This window comes from Camelina sativa, chromosome 19, assembly GCF_030686135.1.
Source record: "Camelina sativa cultivar CO46 ecotype springtype chromosome 19, ASM3068613v1".
Classification (NCBI taxonomy): Eukaryota; Viridiplantae; Streptophyta; class Magnoliopsida; order Brassicales; family Brassicaceae; genus Camelina; species Camelina sativa.
The window spans coordinates 17,377,220-17,396,432 of NC_141898.1; the positions used below are offsets into that span (position 1 = coordinate 17,377,220).

General features: G+C 40.5%; 3 protein-coding genes across 3 annotated transcripts; all 3 read left to right on the plus strand.

The window, feature by feature from the left end:
- The first annotated feature begins 10,133 nt into the window (after positions 1 to 10,133).
- Positions 10,134 to 11,362, plus strand: LOC104766905 (CCG-binding protein 1-like). The gene is made up of 3 exons (XM_010490881.2): positions 10,134 to 10,591; positions 10,680 to 10,753; positions 10,843 to 11,362. Exons 1-3 carry the CDS (start codon positions 10,369 to 10,371, stop codon positions 11,170 to 11,172), a joined length of 627 nt encoding a protein of 208 aa, XP_010489183.2. The 5' UTR covers positions 10,134 to 10,368; the 3' UTR covers positions 11,173 to 11,362.
- A 137-nt stretch (positions 11,363 to 11,499) lies between these two features.
- LOC104766907 (pollen-specific leucine-rich repeat extensin-like protein 3) lies at positions 11,500 to 14,259 on the plus strand. Its single transcript, XM_087500612.1, has one exon. It carries the CDS (start codon positions 11,513 to 11,515, stop codon positions 14,036 to 14,038), a length of 2,526 nt encoding a protein of 841 aa, XP_087356738.1. The 5' UTR covers positions 11,500 to 11,512; the 3' UTR covers positions 14,039 to 14,259.
- A 228-nt stretch (positions 14,260 to 14,487) lies between these two features.
- On the plus strand, positions 14,488 to 18,477 carry LOC104747403 (uncharacterized). The gene is made up of 9 exons (XM_010490880.2): positions 14,488 to 14,936; positions 15,348 to 15,548; positions 15,740 to 15,837; positions 16,318 to 16,387; positions 16,460 to 16,639; positions 16,732 to 16,988; positions 17,302 to 17,392; positions 17,518 to 17,728; positions 18,058 to 18,477. Exons 1-9 carry the CDS (start codon positions 14,757 to 14,759, stop codon positions 18,276 to 18,278), a joined length of 1,509 nt encoding a protein of 502 aa, XP_010489182.2. The 5' UTR covers positions 14,488 to 14,756; the 3' UTR covers positions 18,279 to 18,477.
- Positions 18,478 to 19,213: the final 736 nt, after the last annotated feature.

The following is a 19,213-nucleotide window of genomic DNA, read 5'->3' on the forward strand; positions in this document are numbered from 1 at the left end:
CGATAGGAATATACAAACCATATTCCCAAGCCACAAAGTCTCGGAATATGGTAGTACTAGGAGAACTAAAGTCGCCCAAGAGTCGCAAGCAAACAATTCTGAATACATTTGAGCCCTATCCCTATCCAGGTTTCCTTCCCGTGGCTCGCGTAAGACAACACAATGTCCTACCAACCACATATCCCCTCACTGGAATACCTCATGACCACCCATGGATCATCTCACTGCCACTAGGGCCGCCACAAAGGCCAAGCAAATGTCCTAAACAGGACCTCCACAAAGGCTAACCAAATGTCCTAAACAGGACTGCCACCAAGGCTAAACAAATTTCCTAAACAGGACTGCCACCAAGGCCAAAAAAATGTCTTCAACATGACCGCCACAAAGGCCAAACAAATAACCTAAACAGGACTGCCACCAATGCCACTCGTCCCGAAGGACCGTCACGAATACCACTTATCCCGAAGGACCGCCTAAACAGGCAACTCTGGTTAAAAAACCCGCCATAAAGGCCACACAATTGGCTAAACATTCCACCACAAAGACCACACAATGGCTAAACAGCCCGCCACAAACGCCACACAATGGCTAAACATCGCGCCAAGAAGGCCACACCAGCCTCTCCAAGGCTCAAAACCACTAAAAATGGACAAATTCTTACTCACATAAAACTTTCCATTTTTAGACTTTCGATTTCTGGAAACTTTCCACTTTTAGAAACTTCTATTTCAGGAAACTTTCCCTCAAACCACCGCCTCACGGAAATTTCGTACCCCGAACACCACCTCATCTTGTTACTTAGTCGTACAACCAACCACCCCTAAGCGACCGAGTAAACAAGAGAGATGGGCTGGAACACTCCATTCCCGCTCCAGCCAAGGATTACAGATGGGACCCGGCTAGACAAGCTCAAGTCGCGGCTTGCTTCTCATACCACTTCTTAAACCTTATCTTCATCCTTGCCTCTGGCTCCCAAGTCTGTTCATCAACACCATCACAGTCCCAAAGGACTCTCATCAAAGGAATCTTCTTCTTCCGAAGTTCCTTGATCCTCCTCTCGAGAACCCTCCCTGGTCTCGCCTCCAAAGTCATGTTAGGCTGAAGATCCTCAGGAATCATAGCTAACAACTGATCATCCTCACGGAGACACTTACGCAACATCGAAACATGGAAAACCTTGTGGAACGCACGCATAACCTCAGGCAACTCCAGCATGTCTGCAACTGGTCCCACCCGCTCAATCACTCTGAACGGACCCATATACCTTGGACTCAACTTAGTCTCAGTTAATGACCTATTTGGACCCTACAACATGGCCATCTTAAGGTACACTCTGTCTCCTACCTGAAACTCAAGATCTCTCCTCCTCCTATCGGCATAACTCCTTTGTCGATTCTGAGCTTCCTTCATGTTCAGCTTGAGAACTCGAATCTTCTCTGAGGTCTCCTGAACAAAACTAGCACCATACAAGCTCCTCTATCCCACCTGAGTCCATCATAACGGTGTACGACACAGCCTCCCATACAAAGCCTCATAAAGAGCCATCTTAATACTGGCATGATAACTGTTGTTGTAAGCAAACTCTACCAAGCTCAATTGATCTGCCCAATGGCCTCCCCAATCCAACACACACATCCTCAGCAAATCCTCCAGCGTCTAGATCGTCCTCTCCGACTGTCCATCTGTCTGGGGATGATAAATTGTACTCATATGCACTTTAGTGTCCATCTCTGCCTGAAACGCTCTCCAGAACAACGAAGTGAACTTAGAATCCCTATCAGACACAATGCTCGATGGCACCCCATGCAACCTGACTATCTCCTTCACATACTTCTTAGCCAAGACCGCTTCTCCATCAGTCTTCTTAATGGCCAGAAAATGTGCGACTTAGTCTACCGGTCCACAATGACCCAAATAGCATCAAACGTCCTGGACACTGGCAAACCCACCACGAAGTCCATAGTAATCATATCCCACTTCCACTCTGGAATAGGATGACTCTTCAGTAACCCTCCTGGAACCTGATGCTCAGCCTTCACTAGCTGACACACATCACACCTCGCGACCCAACTAGCTACATCCTTCTTCATCACGACTCAGTGATAGTACCTCTTGAGATCACGGTACATCTTGGTCGCTCCTGGATGAATAGAAAACATGCTCGCATGAGCCTCTCTCAGGATCTCCTGTCTCGACTCCTCATCCTTAGGCACACAAATCCGCCCATGCACCAAAATAGTACCATTAGCTGAAACCTGATACTCTGAATCAACATCCTTTGAGGCATTCACCAGCCCCAAATCCTTCTCCTGAGCCAACCGCACTCTGCTCAACAGATCTGCTCTATCATCTGCCACCAAACCCAACGACTCTTGTGAAAAAGCACAGAGACTCAACACACTGATCTCTCCTACCAGAGACTCCATATCCTGTTCCTGAGCCAAAGCCGCTGGCTTCCGACTCAGAGCATCAGCAACCAAGTTAGCCTTACCAGGCTGATAGGCTATTTCCAAATCATAACCCGCCACCAGCTCCATCCACAGCTTCAATCTCAAATTCAGCTCGGGCTGAGTGAATATATACTTCAGGCTCTTATGATCTGTAAACACTTGTACCTTTGCACCATAAAGATAAGATATCCAAATCTTCAGGGCAAAAACTACAGCACCCATCTCCAAGTCATGAGTAGGATAGTTGTCCTCATGCTTCCGCAACTGTCGCGAAACGTAGGCAATCACCTTTCCTTGTTGCATCAACACACACCCCAAACCAACTCTAGATGCATCTGTATAAACCACATAGGGTTCTCCCTGCTCTGGCAAAGCCAACACTGGCGTAGTAGTCAACATCTCCTTTAGGCTTGCAAAGCCCTCCTCGCACTCCTGTGACCAAATAAAAGGAACATCCTTCCCTGTCAACTTAGTCATCGGACGTGCTCTGCTCGCAAACCCCTGCACAAACCTCCTGTAATAATCTGTCAAACCAAGGAAACTCCAGATCTCTGTGGCATTTTGCGGTCTAGGCCAATCTCTAATAGACTGAATCTTCTCCGAATCTACAGAAACCCCATCTGCAGACACAATGTAACCCAGAAAACTCATCTCACGCTGCCAGAAACTACACATGCTCAACTTAGCAAACAACTTCTGCTCCCGCAGCTTCTCCAAAACTACCCTCAAATGCATTGCATGCTCCTCATGACTCTTAGAATAAACCAGGATATCACCGATGAAAATGATGACAGACACGTCCAGAAACTCCTGAAACACGTTGTTCATCAATCTCATAAACGCTGCTGGCGCGTTAGTCAACCCAAAAGGCATTACCACAAAATCATAAACCCCCTACCTCATCCTTCTACTTGACGAACAACACCGACGCTCCCCGTGGTGAAATGATAAGATGAATGATTCCCCTGCTCAACAAATCCTCTGGTCACTTCCTCAGCTCTAGTAACTTGTCTCTTAAGAAAACTTCCACAAGATAGCTTATTCCCAAAATAGCTTTTCCGCTTGGCAATTCTCCACAGCAAATCATCAATACGAGCATAATAAAACAAACAAGTACCATACGTTTGAATATTCTGATTCACCGCATCAAATGCTTTGCAGGTCGCTAACTCAAACCACTTGACTTATTCCCTCAAACAAGCTTACCAAAACCTCGAATCTAGCAACCCTGTCCATCTCCAATGAACTTCATCCAAAATCGTCGCAACGATGAGTTTGTCCTGCCATGAAGGCTTCTCGTGAAGTTATGTATCTGGCAACATGCCTTTCCCGGCTCATACCTGCTGCAACTCCCCTTCACGGGACTCCAACACCACCAGCCGCACAATCCTGGCGCAACAACCACACATTCATGACCGCTCCGGTCATAAAATCCTGACCTATTGGACAACACATCCAAAACCCGAGATTAAACCACCAGCACTCTCTCTAGGTCTACATTCAGTCGTTATATTTATACTCACGTTCTAGGCATTTATTGCTCACAACTCTTCCACCCTTAGGTCGCAACCTTCGAGCCATACCGATCTCACTCTCAGACCTTCGTCTTCGAGTTATACCGTCTCACTCTTGGACCATAATCCTCAAGATCTCGGTATCAGAGGAACTAATCATCCCCTCAGGAGAACATCATCCCCTCTGCTACTCTCGGAGCCCACAGCCCCTCGAGCTATCTGTATTCTGGGAAAACCACCATCCCTTCAGGAGCAACAATCCTTAAAGACTATAAACATATTTCGACCAAAGATACTTCCCGTGGTACGAGTATAACATTACAATGTTACACCTACCCACACAACTTCTAATATCCAACTGAATTACCCACTAAACAGAGAAATATCTGCTCCAACTACATATGTCCATCTCTCCGCCTCTCTAGGCTCGATACCTCTCGCAAAGAATCTCGCACCATTCATCTACCACAGCTCCATCCTCCTTACATAAGATGGAAAGTCCTCAATATCCGCAGCCCTCGGCTGCACCCCGCCACATGCGGCACAACTGGAGCCTGCACTGGTACCCCTCTCGGTAAACGCTCTAACAGTACGCCAACAGATCCGCCAAGCGATCATCTCGACCCTGGGTTCCACCTGCTGTAACCCCACACCTGGGTTCCCAGCACCCCCGGCACGCTCACCGGCTAACCCTTTCTGGTCCCTCCTTATATGCTTGCGACCCTCTGACGTACCTCTTCGTGGAACTCTGGACCACACACTCGCTGGCCTCGGGACCCGCCCGACCATGACCACGACCACGTCCCAGTCCACGACCAGTAACTCAAACACCTTTAGCCACTGCACTTCCAAGAACAGAGGCTAACAAGCAATCTTAACATAACACAAAAAACACACAAACCAAAACTCACCGTGGAATCACACTGTAGGCTCGAAGAGGATGTTCTAGGACTCCACGCCACACACACAATTGACTAACTCACATAATCAATCAAGACATGCAATCTCAAACATCTACGGCACCAAGCCTAGTGAACCCAAACCTAGAACCGTAAGGGCTCTGATACCAAACTAAAACGACCCGACCCGTTTTTTAAAAAAAAATAATAAATAAATATATAATAAATAATAAATAATAATAATAATAATAATAAATAAACTACAACTAGTGGTCCCATACCCACTAACCACAATCACAACCAACAGTGGAAATAACCAATACCAATATCCAATAATCAACCAACAAGAAACATAGAACCAGCAACCTAGCTATGTTTCTAATGACCCAACTCTAGCAACCTAACAATGCCAGACAACAACCAATCGAGTCCCTAGAACATCCTCTTTTTCATTGCCTTGATTCCTCGATCACACTTTGCCTTTACCTGCACCACAAACACAAATTGCAATGCATGAGTATTTTATAAACACTCAAGTAAGGCAATCCTTCCATCTACTGGGCTATACACACAAACAATAGAGACATCTCTAACCATCAACCAACAATCAACAATCAACAATAACAAACCAGGACTCCGCATCGAACGACAACAAGCATGCATCGACCGACACCTGTTGGGGTTGCATCGACCGACGCATGATATGCATCGACCGATGAAAGGTTCACTTGCAGCGACCGATACTCCTATTGCATCGACCGACGCATGCTCGACATAGCACGGAAACTCTAGGTTTTATGCGCCGTCCTCGCACTTGCATCGACCGACGCACAAAGTGCATCGACCGATGCACATGACAAGCATTGTTTTTCCCCGAAGCTTCTCGCCGTATCTTTGTTCCTACAACCACAAAAGTCGATCCCAAGCCACAAGAAAGCTTCCCAACGTCCCAAATAACATACTAACAAGTCAAATAACACATAAACAAGCAGATTGGAGAAATATCCAGCTTAGATAAGTCATGGTCATGCACTTACCTTTGCCAAGACGAATCTGAACCTCAAACAAGCAAGAAATTACTTCCAGGAAGCTCCGACAACGATTCCAGCTACAGATCTCTACAGGAACAGCCTCAAACTTCTAAAATCTCACCAAGAACAATTAGAACTCTTTTTCTCTCTTCTTTTCTCTCAGAAACGGTTAAACTCGTCGAATGAGACAAAACACTCGAGTTAAGGGTTTTCCCTAACCCAAAACGCAGCGTTTAACTTAAACTCGTCTGCACTAAACCGGCTATGCATCGACTGATGCACCCTCTACACCGGGATTTCGGTTTGCGGATGTTACAACTATAAAGTAAAATGAAAAAGGCCACACTAATGATAAGAATGTTGCTACAAAAATGGTCATGATGTGGATATGATATATAAAGTCGTGGTCAACAACGACTAGTTTCTCCACTAGAAGTGAATAATAAGTAAAAGATGTATTTATCTCATATATATATATATGACGATGAAAAAGCTAGTGTGAGACAATTTCTACTATTCTACTACAATATTAAGAAGTAGTAGGAAAAGTATTGAAACCTCTTGAATAGAGTATATATATTATTGTCTATTGGAACACAATTTGATATTAATGTGTTATAGTCTTCCAATTAGTCTTAAAGTGAAAAGGGTATAAGATATAATACATTATCCAATTTGAGAATGCTATTGATTACAAAGTGGGATTCAAATCGAGATTGATAGACATGAAGTACAAGAAAACATTGTTGATTCCGACCAAATCTCCGACCGATTTATTGGTCAGTAATTTTTTTGACTAATTTCCAACCGTTAATTGACGAATATAAAATTCGGTTGACAATCGGTCGGTAATTTCCAACCTCTTTAAATGATTGAAAATCGGTCGGTAAATTCCGACAAACAATTCGACTAATATATCCGTCAGTAATTAACGACTGTTTTCCGACCAATTTTCCAACCGCTTTTAATTTTTGGTCGAGAATTGGTCAGTAATTTCCGATCTTTCAAAACGATTGGAAATCGGTCTGTAATTTCTAACGAAATCTCAAACAAATATATCCGTCGGTTTTTACCAACCGTTTTCCGACCAAAATTATTCTAACAACCCTAATTAAAGTCAACCCTCATTCTCTCTATATTTTCATTTTTTATCTTTTTTACTCTATCTCTTCGTTCTTCATCTTCTCTGACCAAAATCTCTTTTTTTTTCTAACCAAAATCTTTCAAAGCAGATGAATCAATTGATGGTACATGAAAGGAGGAAGACAAGTCTCATAGATCCAAGCCAGCTTAGGTTATTTATTCTTCCATCATAGATATTTAAATATTTAGATTCTTTGAATTGATTTCAATTTTGTTGATTTCATAAGAACACTAGTTTAACTAGAGTTTTCAGTTTCATTGATTTTGATGCTCTACTCATAGAATCCAAATTAGAAACTTTGATTTTAAAATCAAAATTAGGGTTTCAAAATGAATTGGATTTTTTTTTTCAGATCTATGGTTTAGTTTTTTTTTGTTTATAGAATCAAGAATTAGATTCTTGGGTCATGTACTCTCTTTTGTGATTTCAAGTGCTCTTTCTCTTTTATGCAGATTTGGTTATGAAGTCAAAACATGGAGAATTCAAGGTAGTGACCATGTGTGAAACTCTATTAAAGAAAAAGGAAAAGAGTAAAGTAGATCCAAGAAGAAGATGAAGATGAAACTCAAGAGTAGATTAATGGTTTAATTTAACTAAGTGTATTATTTAGTTTCTATAATTTTGTTGAGATTTCAAAACTATTTTTTTGGTTTTAATTGACAATTTGACTTATTTCTTTAGCCTTTCTAATTTTAATTTATGTAACATTTCTTATTTTAATTTAATTTGATATAAAAGTTCTAAATATCAATTATTAGCATCCATACGTTTTAATACATTTGGTTGGAAAATATTTCGGTTGGAAAATCGACGGTAATTTTGTTCTGACCACTTTTAAATCGTCGGAAATCGGTCAAATATTCTGACAATTTTCCGACCGTTTATTACCAACGAATTTCCAACCACCTTTTCGGTTGGAAATTTCCGACGGATTTCCAACCAAATAAATTTTCGACCAGCGATTTTCGACCGATTTACCGTCATTGGTTAATGGTTGGAAATGTTTGTTTTCGACCGTTTCCCGACTGATTTGACCGTCGGAAACTGTTATGTTTTCTTGTAGTGTGTCATCATCTCGAGGGAGAGAATTAATGAATCCCACATAGAAAGGTGTTGGAACAAATATAAGATTATGTTCACGCCCAAAATGAGTTTAATCACTCATATGATAGAGCAAATCTTGAAGATTTGAAAAGTAATCATGTTGAGACAAAAGGTTTTTAACGAGACAACAAAGAAGACGCGAAAGATAAACACCTGAAAAGGAATATTATGATTCCAATGGTGAAAGACTATTATCTTCAAAGTCTTTAAGATCGTGAGAAACAAAGATAATGATGAAGATGAGTCACTTGCGAATCTCATAACTGATAGAAGAATGGTGATACACATTTACTATGATTCATTCAAGAGAAGATTTGGCGAACCATTTATGAAAGCATTTTCAACCACTATTTTCAAGAAGTTAATTCGTCATATGGAATTGCGTTATCTCGAAGATTTCAAGTGATGCATTCATGAGGGGGAGTAAAAGTGCGCTGCACTCTTTTTCTGTTAACCATAGTTTTTCTTACTAGATTTTCTTGATAAGAAAAAATGTTTTACAATTAGGAATTTCTACAAAAATGTTTCTCATTCCATCATAATGTATAAGACTACTTACAATGGTGTAGTTTTAAACTGTTGAATAAAAATTTCAACTGTTGAAGCGATGCAATAGGGTGTTGCAAAAAAAAAGAGATGAGATAGAGACAACACAGTTGAAAACATTCAACTCCGTTGAAGTGCAAAAGTAGTGGGGTTAATCGCCACGTGCCATGTTCTAAATGGTTTACTTTTTTAACTATAGGATAATATTTAGATAAAGAGATTTGTTTTGTTTCTATTGGATAGTAAGATTTAAGATATTTTTTGCTCAACCAATTATTTGAGATAAATTATCATATTGAATATCAAAATTTTATTTTAATATTTTTATACCAAAATTCATCATTTCTCATTCTCTATAAATAGAGACTTGTTTCATTTAATTTGGACAAACAAAAAAACCATCTTTTCTACTATATTTCTGCTATCAACCTTCATAACAATTTATATAATTTACAAAATAAAAACAAAATCTCAATTTATTTTATAAATATATTTATTTTTTACTTATTTTAATTTCATTTGATATCAACTATGGTTAATAATATGTGATCACAAAAATAAACATAAATAAAGTGAAAAATATGAAATAACTTTGGTAGGGTAAGGTATTGTAATTTTATTAAACAAAACTATTGTAGAATGTAAAAATGATGTAGGTGTTAGAATATAACGCGGAAAAGATAGAAGATGATGTATAATATTAAAAATGAAAAAATGAGTCTTGTAATTTTAAAACAATTATACATAGTCTAACTTAGTGTTGGGCAAATAAACCAAACCGAATGGACCGAACCGAAACCAAAATTTCGGTTCGGTTTTGGTACCGGTTAGTGGGCAATAACCGATTGGATAGTGTTTCAGCTATCCATGGATATCAGTTATTAACCGAACCGAACCGATATCCATTCGGTTATCTGAACCAAACCGAACTCATATTAAAAATGTGTATTAGTCTTGACTCTTGAGACCTCTACAAATTTGAACAAGTGTTGTAGCCACTACACCACGTCGAAGTTTTGATATTACAATACATTTTAATTTATATAAGGTAATAAAAACTAAACTAAAAAACCTTATATATTTAGACCAAAATACCAAAATATTTTAAATAAACCAAATATCTGGAAATTTTTAGATATATTTATTAAATTATAATCAAATTTTATTTAAATAGTATTTTCTAAAATATATATTACACTGTTTCGGATACCCAGAACCGAACTGAAAATAACTGAAACCGAAACAAACCCGAACTGAAATAGTAAATTAACCGAATAGATCCTAAATTCCTATATCTATAATAACTGGAACCGAATGAATATATCAAGAACAGAACCAAACATCCGAACTCCCAGGACTAACTCTAACTGATAGGAACAAACTTATTTTTTTCCTTGCCAACGTGGTACACCCATGAAAGATATTTACAACCTTATCTGAATAACGAATACACACACAAACTTATATCAACGGCGCTAATACTATGGGGCCATATTGAAATCATCACCTGAAATAATTCACTTTTTATCATCATATTCATATCCATCACTATCAATCAATAAATATCTCAATCCTTATCCACTTAACTCTTTGTCCTTCAGCTTCGTAGTTATTATTTAACTCAGCTTTTTTCTGATTAAGTTTGATAAATATCTTCACTTCTTCGTAGAGGAACTAGAGATGATGATAAAGTCTGTGACTCTTCGTTCGTTTCATCTCCCTATTGAGTTCAACGACACCACCAAGTTCGTCTCACCGTCTTGTTTTCCGGCGAGATCCTTCCCGGTAGTCCGTTGTTCAAACACCAGAGACGTCCCTAAGCTTGAACTCTTCAGCCGTGGAAAATTCGACAGGGTTCTTCAAGATCCGCCGCTGATTGAAAAAGCCGAAACCGAACTCTCAGGTAAACATATTTATTTACACATCATTGAATCGTATCGATCGATATAATTAGAATGATCTCCTTGATGGAATTTTTTGAATGTTCTTAGATTACTGTTCGACGCTTGAAGGTGATGACTCTTACAGTTGCTGGAGAGCTTACTTTGAACTCAAAGAACTCGAAGTAAGGATTTGATATTCTTTTGTAATTTGAGAATCCAGTTTTTGGTTTTACTTGAGAGGACTTAGTTTTTGTTTCTTGTGATTTTGCAGAGAGAGAAGCCAAAGGTTGAAGTTGAGAATCTGATCTTGCAAACAGGCGGTGTGAAATCTTTAATCGGGTGTTTACATGGAGTTGCTTCAATGGAGAAAGATAACAAAACCAAGAATGGTTTACAAGATGTAGCAGAGGACTCAGATAAGGAGAAAGGAATGAGACTACTACATGTTCATCATATTCCTGATGGTTTACCAAAATCTGAGAAAGAATTGGAGGAAGAAGAGAAATCGAAGATGCCGGATTCTGCTTTCACTAGATTGCTTAGAGCTAAAGGAACTATCCCTGCTTGGTTCTCTCACGCTCCTGACCACGAAACCGACTGAAGGAAGGGGTTTAGAAAGTTCACACTTCTATGTAAATATAGTTGTTGGTTTTGCTTTAGATCATATCAATCTGATCATATCGCCATAGAAATGTGGTTGTTATTGCTTGATGTTCGTTTTGTTTTGATCCCGTGTGCCTATTATAGTACTACGCGGTTTTGGTTGTCAAAGAGATTTCTATTCTTGATTATGTTTGTTCTCCGGATGTGAAGCAAAATCCTTGAAAGGCAAAAACAAGATTGGTCTAAAGATAGGCAAAACAAATTGTTTGGTGATGCAAAAATGAAAATCGTTTGGCATTATTAATAATAACCCTTTGGTGTTTTCATCGGAACTTTCTATGCCCCATATCTATAAGCAGCCTTGGGTATTTTCCAAGGTTTTGTTCTTCAAAGCCATGACTAAACCTACATTTTCTTTACCGCCCTTTGGCTGCTTCCTTTTATTCTTTTCTCTCTTCTTCTTCTTCTCCTCCTCTGTTGTTTTAGCACTCACCGATGCAGAAGCTTCATTTATTGCACAACGACAGCTCTTGACATTACCCGAAAATGGCGAACTTCCTGATGATATTGAGTATGAGGTTGATCTTAAGGTGACCTTTGCGAACCATAGGCTTAAGAGAGCCTATATAGCTCTCCAGGCCTGGAAAAAGGCCGTGTATTCAGACCCGTTTAACACCACAGGAAACTGGCATGGACCTCACGTGTGTGGGTACACGGGCGTGTTCTGTGCCCCTGCTCTTGATGATCCTAACGTCGCGGTTGTGGCGGGGGTTGATTTGAATGGAGCGGATATCGCAGGGCATTTACCGGCTGAGCTTGGTTTGATGACCGACGTGGCGATGTTCCATTTGAATTCGAACCGGTTCTGTGGTATCATACCCAAGAGTTTCGAGAAGTTGAGGCTAATGCACGAGTTCGATGTCAGCAACAACCGGTTTGTTGGACCTTTCCCTTCTGTTGTCCTCTCATGGCCGGCCGTTAAGTTCATCGACGTCAGATACAATGATTTCGAAGGTCAAGTCCCTCCTGAGCTTTTCAAGAAGGATCTCGATGCAATTTTCTTGAACAACAACAGATTCACATCTACCATTCCTGATTCCCTTGGAGAATCAACAGCCTCCGTCGTGACCTTTGCACACAACAAATTCAGCGGTTGTATCCCTAAAACCATTGGAAACATGAAGAACCTAAACGAGATTATCTTTAAGGACAACAATCTCGGCGGTTGTTTCCCATCAGAGATTGGGAAGCTAGCTAATTTGAACGTGTTTGATGCTAGCATGAACTCCTTCACCGGTGTTCTACCACCCAGCTTTGTAGGGCTTACGGGTGTCGAAGAGTTTGATATCTCTGTGAATAAACTCACAGGGTTTGTACCGGAGAATGTCTGCAAGTTGCCTAAACTGGTTAACTTGACTTACGCCTACAATTACTTAAACGGACAAGGCGATTCGTGTGTTCCAGGTAGTCGCACGGAGGTCGCATTGGATGATACACGTAACTGCTTGCCAGATAGGCCTAAGCAACGATCAGCCAAGGAGTGTGCGGTGGTGATTAGCCGTCCAGTCGATTGTAGTAAGGACAAGTGCGCAGGTGGTTCTAGCCACGTTGCGCCGTCAAAGTCCCCATCACCTGTGCCAACTAGGCCGGTTCATAAACCACAAACACCAAAAGGGTCACCACAACCAAATGACCCATATAATCAGTCCCCAGTGAAGTTCCGGCGTAGCCCGCCTCCACCAGAGCAACCACATAACCCGGTGGTTCACTCTCCACCGCCTACACCCCCAGTCCATTCACCATCACCACCGGTACATTCTCCTCCACCACCTGTCCATAAACCACAACCACCAAAAGAGTCACCACAACCAAATGGCCCATATGATCAGTCTCCTGTGAAGTTCCGGCGCAGCCCTCCTCCGCCTCAAGTTCAGTCTCCACCACCACCACCGCCGGTATATTCCCCACTGCCTCCACCACCGGTTTATTCTCCACCGCCACCACCACCAGTCCATTCACCACCACCACCAGTACACTCTCCTCCACCGCCAGTCCATTCACCACCACCACCGGTCCATTCTCCACCACCACCGGTATACTCTCTACCACCCCCACCACCGGTCCAGTCACCTCCACCACTGGTTCATAAACCACAACCACCGAAAGAGTCACCACAACCAAATGACCCATATGATCAGTCTCCTGTGAAGTTCCGGCGTAGCCCTCCTCCGCCTCAAGCTCAGTCTCCACCACCACCGCCGGTATATTCTCCACCGCCTCCACCACCAGTCTATTCACCACCACCACCGGTTTATTCTCCACCGCCGCCACCACCAGTTCATTCACCACCACCCCCAGTACACTCTCCTCCACCGCCAGTCCATTCACCACCACCGCCGGTACATTCTCCACCACCACCGGTACATTCTCCACCGCCGCCACCACCAGTCCACTCACCACCACCGCCAGTACACTCTCCTCCACCACCTGTCCATTCACCACCACCACCGGTTTATTCTCCACCGCCACCACCTCCACCGGTATTTTCACCACCACCACCTGTTCACTCCCCTCCACCGCCAGTATATTCCCCACCACCACCTGTATATTCTCCTCCTCCACCGCCGGTATATTCCCCAACACCACCGCCAGTAAAGTCACCACCGCCACCACCAGTATACTCTCCTCCGCATTTACCACCAAAGATGAGTTCACCACCAACACAAACACCGGTCAACTCTCCTCCGCCACGAGCACCGACACGGACAGTAGAAGCACCACCGCCAAGTGAAGAATTCATCCTTCCACCATCCATCGGCCACCAATATGCATCACCACCACCACCAATGTTCCAAGGCTACTAACTAATATTAGAGAGAGTGAAGTCGAGAACGTCATGAGGAGAAACAAAAGAAGATAACAAAACTGATGGAAGACAGAAGAAGAAAAAAAAGAAGGAGGGCAAATGTAACTTTAGTGGCATTAACTCCGTACTTACGAGTAACCGTACAAAGTTTGTGTAGTAAACTGTTTATATAAACATCTTTTTGGTCCATAGAAGATTTTTAACACTTTGAAAAACAAAGGAGTTGTTGTTTTTATGCTTCTTCCCTTGTGCGTTTAAACCGTTTACGATTGGTATGGCCCTCGATGGCTCAATCTCACGATCCCATATTTATTTAGTCTACTCTAGAGTCTAAGACTAGTTTCTAATATTTACCTCAACAAGTGCCTATTTCTATTATAATGCCAACTTTTATGACTTTTTTCCCATAGAATAGTTAATTTAGTTTAGTAAACCTATTGGGCTATTGGGTTGGGTTATTGGGCCAATGAATTTTTTTTTTTTTTTTTTTTTTATGTAATACAAACACGGCGTATGGTGGAAGATCCTTTTTGCTGCACGACGAAGCATAATCATGATTTTCCGGTTAAGTCTTTTGAGTTTCAGCTAACTGAATTACAGTTTTTCCTTTTTTCGATTCGAAATCTTTTAGTTCGAACAAAACCCAATCAATCGCTCATTTCTCATTTCTGGTAAATCCGATTTTTGGGAAACCCTAATTTGATCCCGAAACGACGATGGAGGAAGACAAGCAGCAAATGCACGAGGAGAAATCATCCCCGGTTAAGGAAGAGGACCCCGAGATTGAGAAATCGGATGCGACGCCCAAGAGTTCTGGTGGTGGTTGGGGATGGGGTTTCTCTGGCTTCTCTGTCCTTTCGGATCTTCAAAAAGCTGCCGAAGATATATCTCGTAATGTATGTTCTAATTTTGACCTAATTTTTTTTTTTTTTTTTATGAATTTAGTGTTTTCTGATATTGGATCCGAATCCTATGGTACCATTTTATGGTGTATTGTAACTCAGTGGAACTCTGCATTTGTATGTCATGAGTTTCTTAAGGAGTACACTATTTCGCATCTACTGAATAATTTGTTATTGATTTGGTATATTAGGATTAATCTGATGGGATAATACAAAAGTGTTTATTATCTATCCTACCCTAGCCTACTTTAGAAAGATAATGTAACCTTTCTATCTTGAGAGGTTTTGGTACGGTGTCTGTTTATTTCAGTACATGTTTGTTTAAGGAAACTTTGTTTTACTAGTTTTAAAAAATCATCCTTTTTATGAATAATGATGGACACTGATTTTCTTCTCCCGTTGTAGGCTGCAGCAGTGGCAGAGAAAGCAGCTAAAAGCATTGCAGAGATGGGAGAAGCAGATGAAGACTCTGAATCTTCTGCCAAGGAAGAAGATAAAACTGAAGAACCTGATACAGAGCAGGATAGTGATGATGAGAATTCAAAGTTGAAGAAGTCAGCTCTCGAGAGATTGGAGGGTGCCAGTGAAGAGTCACTTCTTAGCCAGGCATGTTTTTTTAATGCCACTGATAAATGATAATATTGTAAATGCTATAATGCTTTTTCCTACATATACCTTTTTTCATCCGTATTCGTTTTTTTTTTTTTTTTTTAATTTACTGTTGGCTTAAAGTCGTTATTCTTCATTTGCTTATACGTTTGAATTTAAATAGTAACTATTAGATCTTACTTCTCCAGGGTTTGAAGGTTTTCGACGATTCAGTTGAGAGCTTCACTTCTGGAGCTTGGCAGGCATTCGGAAATGCGTTAAAAGGGGGCACAAGTTTGGTGCAAAAGTATGTTCCTCTCAACATTTTTTTTTCTTTTACTGATGACAAACTTTGTGAACGAAAAATGGTTAAGGCCAACTGGAAAGTAATCCTTTGATTGGAAACTGGGGTGTTGGAATTTAAATGAATTACTTTAATTGTTTAGCATACTAAGTTAATTACTTTAATTGTTTAGCATTCCCTTTCTGCACATAAGTGTTTGAGCATTTAAACTTTGTTGGCAAACCATACAATGACCATACTAAGTTCATTTACGTTAAAAGATTCCTCTTTTCGTAAATTAGCGTGCTCTTTTTTGATTCATTACCAGTAAAATGTTGGGCAAACTATATTTGTCATTTCCTGAAGATAAGAATACATTGTTTGCCTATGACTGGTTTAGACTGTGGTGGCTTAATGAACCCGGAGGTCATGTGTTTCTTCGGTATAGACTGGTTCCCCTAGGAAGAAGATCAAGTTATTAACGCTCCGCAATTTCTCTTGTAGGCTTGAAAACAGTGTCCAGCAAGGTTCTTCGCCCAGGGAAGCTGGATCTGGTGCACCGTCTCTACTGGAGGTTTGTGCTTTTTTGTGTCGTTTTCTGTCTTCTTAGCGTAACATTATATTTAGCCTTACTTCTGTTCTGCAGACGGGAAAAGCATTAACTGCCAAAGGAATGCAAGTACTTGAATTTGTGGGCAAGGAGACCATGGATTTACTAATTACAGAGACTGGTCTTGGGGTTGAGAAGAATGGGGTAGATCAAGTACTTGAGGAAGTGACATTTGATCGATGCTTTTACATTTATGGTGGTCCTGAGCAGCTTGAGGTGATCCACTTATCTCTGAAAATCACCTGGCAATTCATTCTCTGCTAATCGATTTTGTCTTCCCTCAGTTATTTTATTTATGGCGATTTCAGGAATTGGAAGCATTGGCAAGCCACTATACTCTGTTGTTCAACAGGAGAAAGGGGAAATTGTCACCAGATGAGAAATCGTTGTACGATGGAAAGCTCAAACAAATTCAACAACTGTTCAGCTTCGCTGATGAAACGAGTAAAAGTAAAGCAGAGTCTGACAAAGGGAAAAATATAGATATCAAAACTGAAGGCAATGATGATGACATGAAGAATCTGCATAACTCGAGTGTCAGGAAAGCTGCTGATATGGCTGCTGGGTAATTATCATTGTTTCCCTTTCCATCTATCAGATTCGACATTTTGATTTTCTCCATCAGTTTCCTTTGTCTGTGTTTTCTCATTAAATCACCACAATACGTCCCTTCAATGCCCAAGAATGTTATAGGTATCAGTTGTTGTCCCTTCATATCAGTTACCAAATGCAATCCTCTATATGATTAGAGAAGGTGAAAATTAGAAACTTGGAATCTTGCGTCAGGAAATTTCTCATATTATGAAAAAGTGATAAATATGTATGGATTATATTTCGTTGGCCTGTTTTTTCAGTTGCTTTTCATTTCTGGTTTTCAGGTTCACAAATGCTTTAGCAGGACTAAACGTAAATGATATGATACAGCGAACTGGTGGCAGGCTTGAATCTCTTCACTCAGAAGGAGTTCATGTGCGAAGAGTGATCCCTTCATATTTCTGTTTAAAATTAAGAATATTTATTCTACTACCACTATTATCGTTCTGTTTTGTTGGCTGAAAAAAATCCACCAACTAAAATGAAATCTCGTTCTGCAGAGGCTTTCAGAGATGTGCTGTTTTGCAGTCACTCATCTGCTTATCCTCAGTAAGTCCATGATATCTCATGCCAACAAAGTTCAGGATGAGGACGCTGAGGCGTTGAAAATCGAGTGGCCAGAGGATCCTACTGAGAAAGCTAAGCTGATTAAAGGCAAGGCAGAATCAATGGCTGGATATGTTGAAGCAGTTTCCAACAGTTTTATAACAGGTTGGTCCACAGTTATTCAACTTACTTTGACTTATAACTGTTCTATCGCATGTCTTACCGAGTATCCTGGGTTGCTAGAATCATCTTATGTAAGGATAATATTAATTGCTCTTTTCATTTGTAAAAGAAGAAGGTAGAAGCAACGTTTCTTCAACTACACAGACTAAAACTGTAAAAAAGGGAAGTTCTTTGAAATTAAAGTTCACCGTAGCCACTTAGGGGTTCTCTCTTGTATATAGTTAGCGTCTGGGATTTAGACAGAAGACAATATGCTTGTGAAACAGTAGATGAAAAGTGACAGTTTCCAAATACCCTTTTCCACATTGCAGGTATATCAGATGTATCTGAAACATACTCAGCTGCGATCAAAGGAGTTACTGCTGCTGCTGATTCCCAAGATGAACTTCTGAAAACATCAACCATGCAGGAAAAAGCAAGCACCTTCAACGATAGTCTTCGCTCTGACCAAACCACAGCTATCACAAAGATCCAGGAAGGACTTCAGTACTTATCCTATGTTGTGATATCTACCTCAATGCCCTCTGCCTGATATTATAATAAGAGTTAGATGGGTCTTTCATGTGGTTTTTTTTTTCTTTCTTTAACATGACTCGGATTCGGTTTAGATTTCTTTGTAGATATTATCATCTCTTTCGCTAGGCTGCTCTTTATTCTCCCACTTGTGCTCTGCTTCTTTGTTGTCTGGATCTTGAATGTTTGATGAAATCTAGAAACCAAAGATTAAAGCAGGGAAGAGATTAGTAGTTTTATTTTGTTTTTGTTTTAAATAATATGCTGTTGCTTCCAGAGTATTTACTTGGAAATTGGTTTAGCTGGGTTATTGATCTGTAAACGTAGTTTTCAGTATTTGTTGACATACACATTTTGCGTTCAATAAAAGTTTGCAAGAATTATTGTTGCGTTCACTAAATCATCTTTGAATTGCTATTTTGTTCTCTATAATAGAGGAATCTTTGTAGAAAAAAATAGAGTTCCTCTATTTATAGAGGAAAAATAGCAATTTCTAAACCCAATGTGCTCAATTCCAATCTAAAGGTGCAAAAAATCACCATGCGCCATTTCCAAAATCTGCCGGATTCCGAAAATTCAGACGGGCACTGTCACGTGTTTATCGGTTCTATAACGCCAAGGAAGTGGTTTCTCATGCATTCCCACTTTACGTTTCTCAGGTGGCAACACTTCTACAACATTGTTTACAACCACCACAATATAGAAGAACGTAACGGCTTAACACTACTTATTCTCTACATAGCACAAATTTAATTGCAAAAGCCCACTACTTTGCTTTCAATTCTATTCTCCCACCAAATATTGCCATTCCAACTTATCTGTCTGTACCTTCTTATAAATTTATGATTTGTGGAAGTCATCGATACAGTATGTGCTATGTAGTATAACTTGTTTACGTAATCAAATTATGCTGATTTTAACGTTCTATTGGTGCGTATGCATTAACATATTTTG

Bases quoted from the DNA above. Each gene is read 5' to 3' on its own strand.
- LOC104747403 (XM_010490880.2), top strand. From the start codon at position 14,757: ATGGAGGAAGACAAGCAGCAAATGCACGAGGAGAAATCATCCCCGGTT. The intron at 15,838-16,317 runs GTATGTTCCTCT...TTTCTCTTGTAG, and splicing joins GGCACAAGTTTGGTGCAAAA to GCTTGAAAACAGTGTCCAGC. The intron at 17,393-17,517 runs GTGCGAAGAGTG...CTCGTTCTGCAG, and splicing joins TTCACTCAGAAGGAGTTCAT to AGGCTTTCAGAGATGTGCTG.
- LOC104766907 (XM_087500612.1), top strand. From the start codon at position 11,513: ATGCCCCATATCTATAAGCAGCCTTGGGTATTTTCCAAGGTTTTGTTC.
- LOC104766905 (XM_010490881.2), top strand. From the start codon at position 10,369: ATGATGATAAAGTCTGTGACTCTTCGTTCGTTTCATCTCCCTATTGAG. The intron at 10,592-10,679 runs GTAAACATATTT...GAATGTTCTTAG, and splicing joins AGCCGAAACCGAACTCTCAG to ATTACTGTTCGACGCTTGAA. The intron at 10,754-10,842 runs GTAAGGATTTGA...GTGATTTTGCAG, and splicing joins TTGAACTCAAAGAACTCGAA to AGAGAGAAGCCAAAGGTTGA.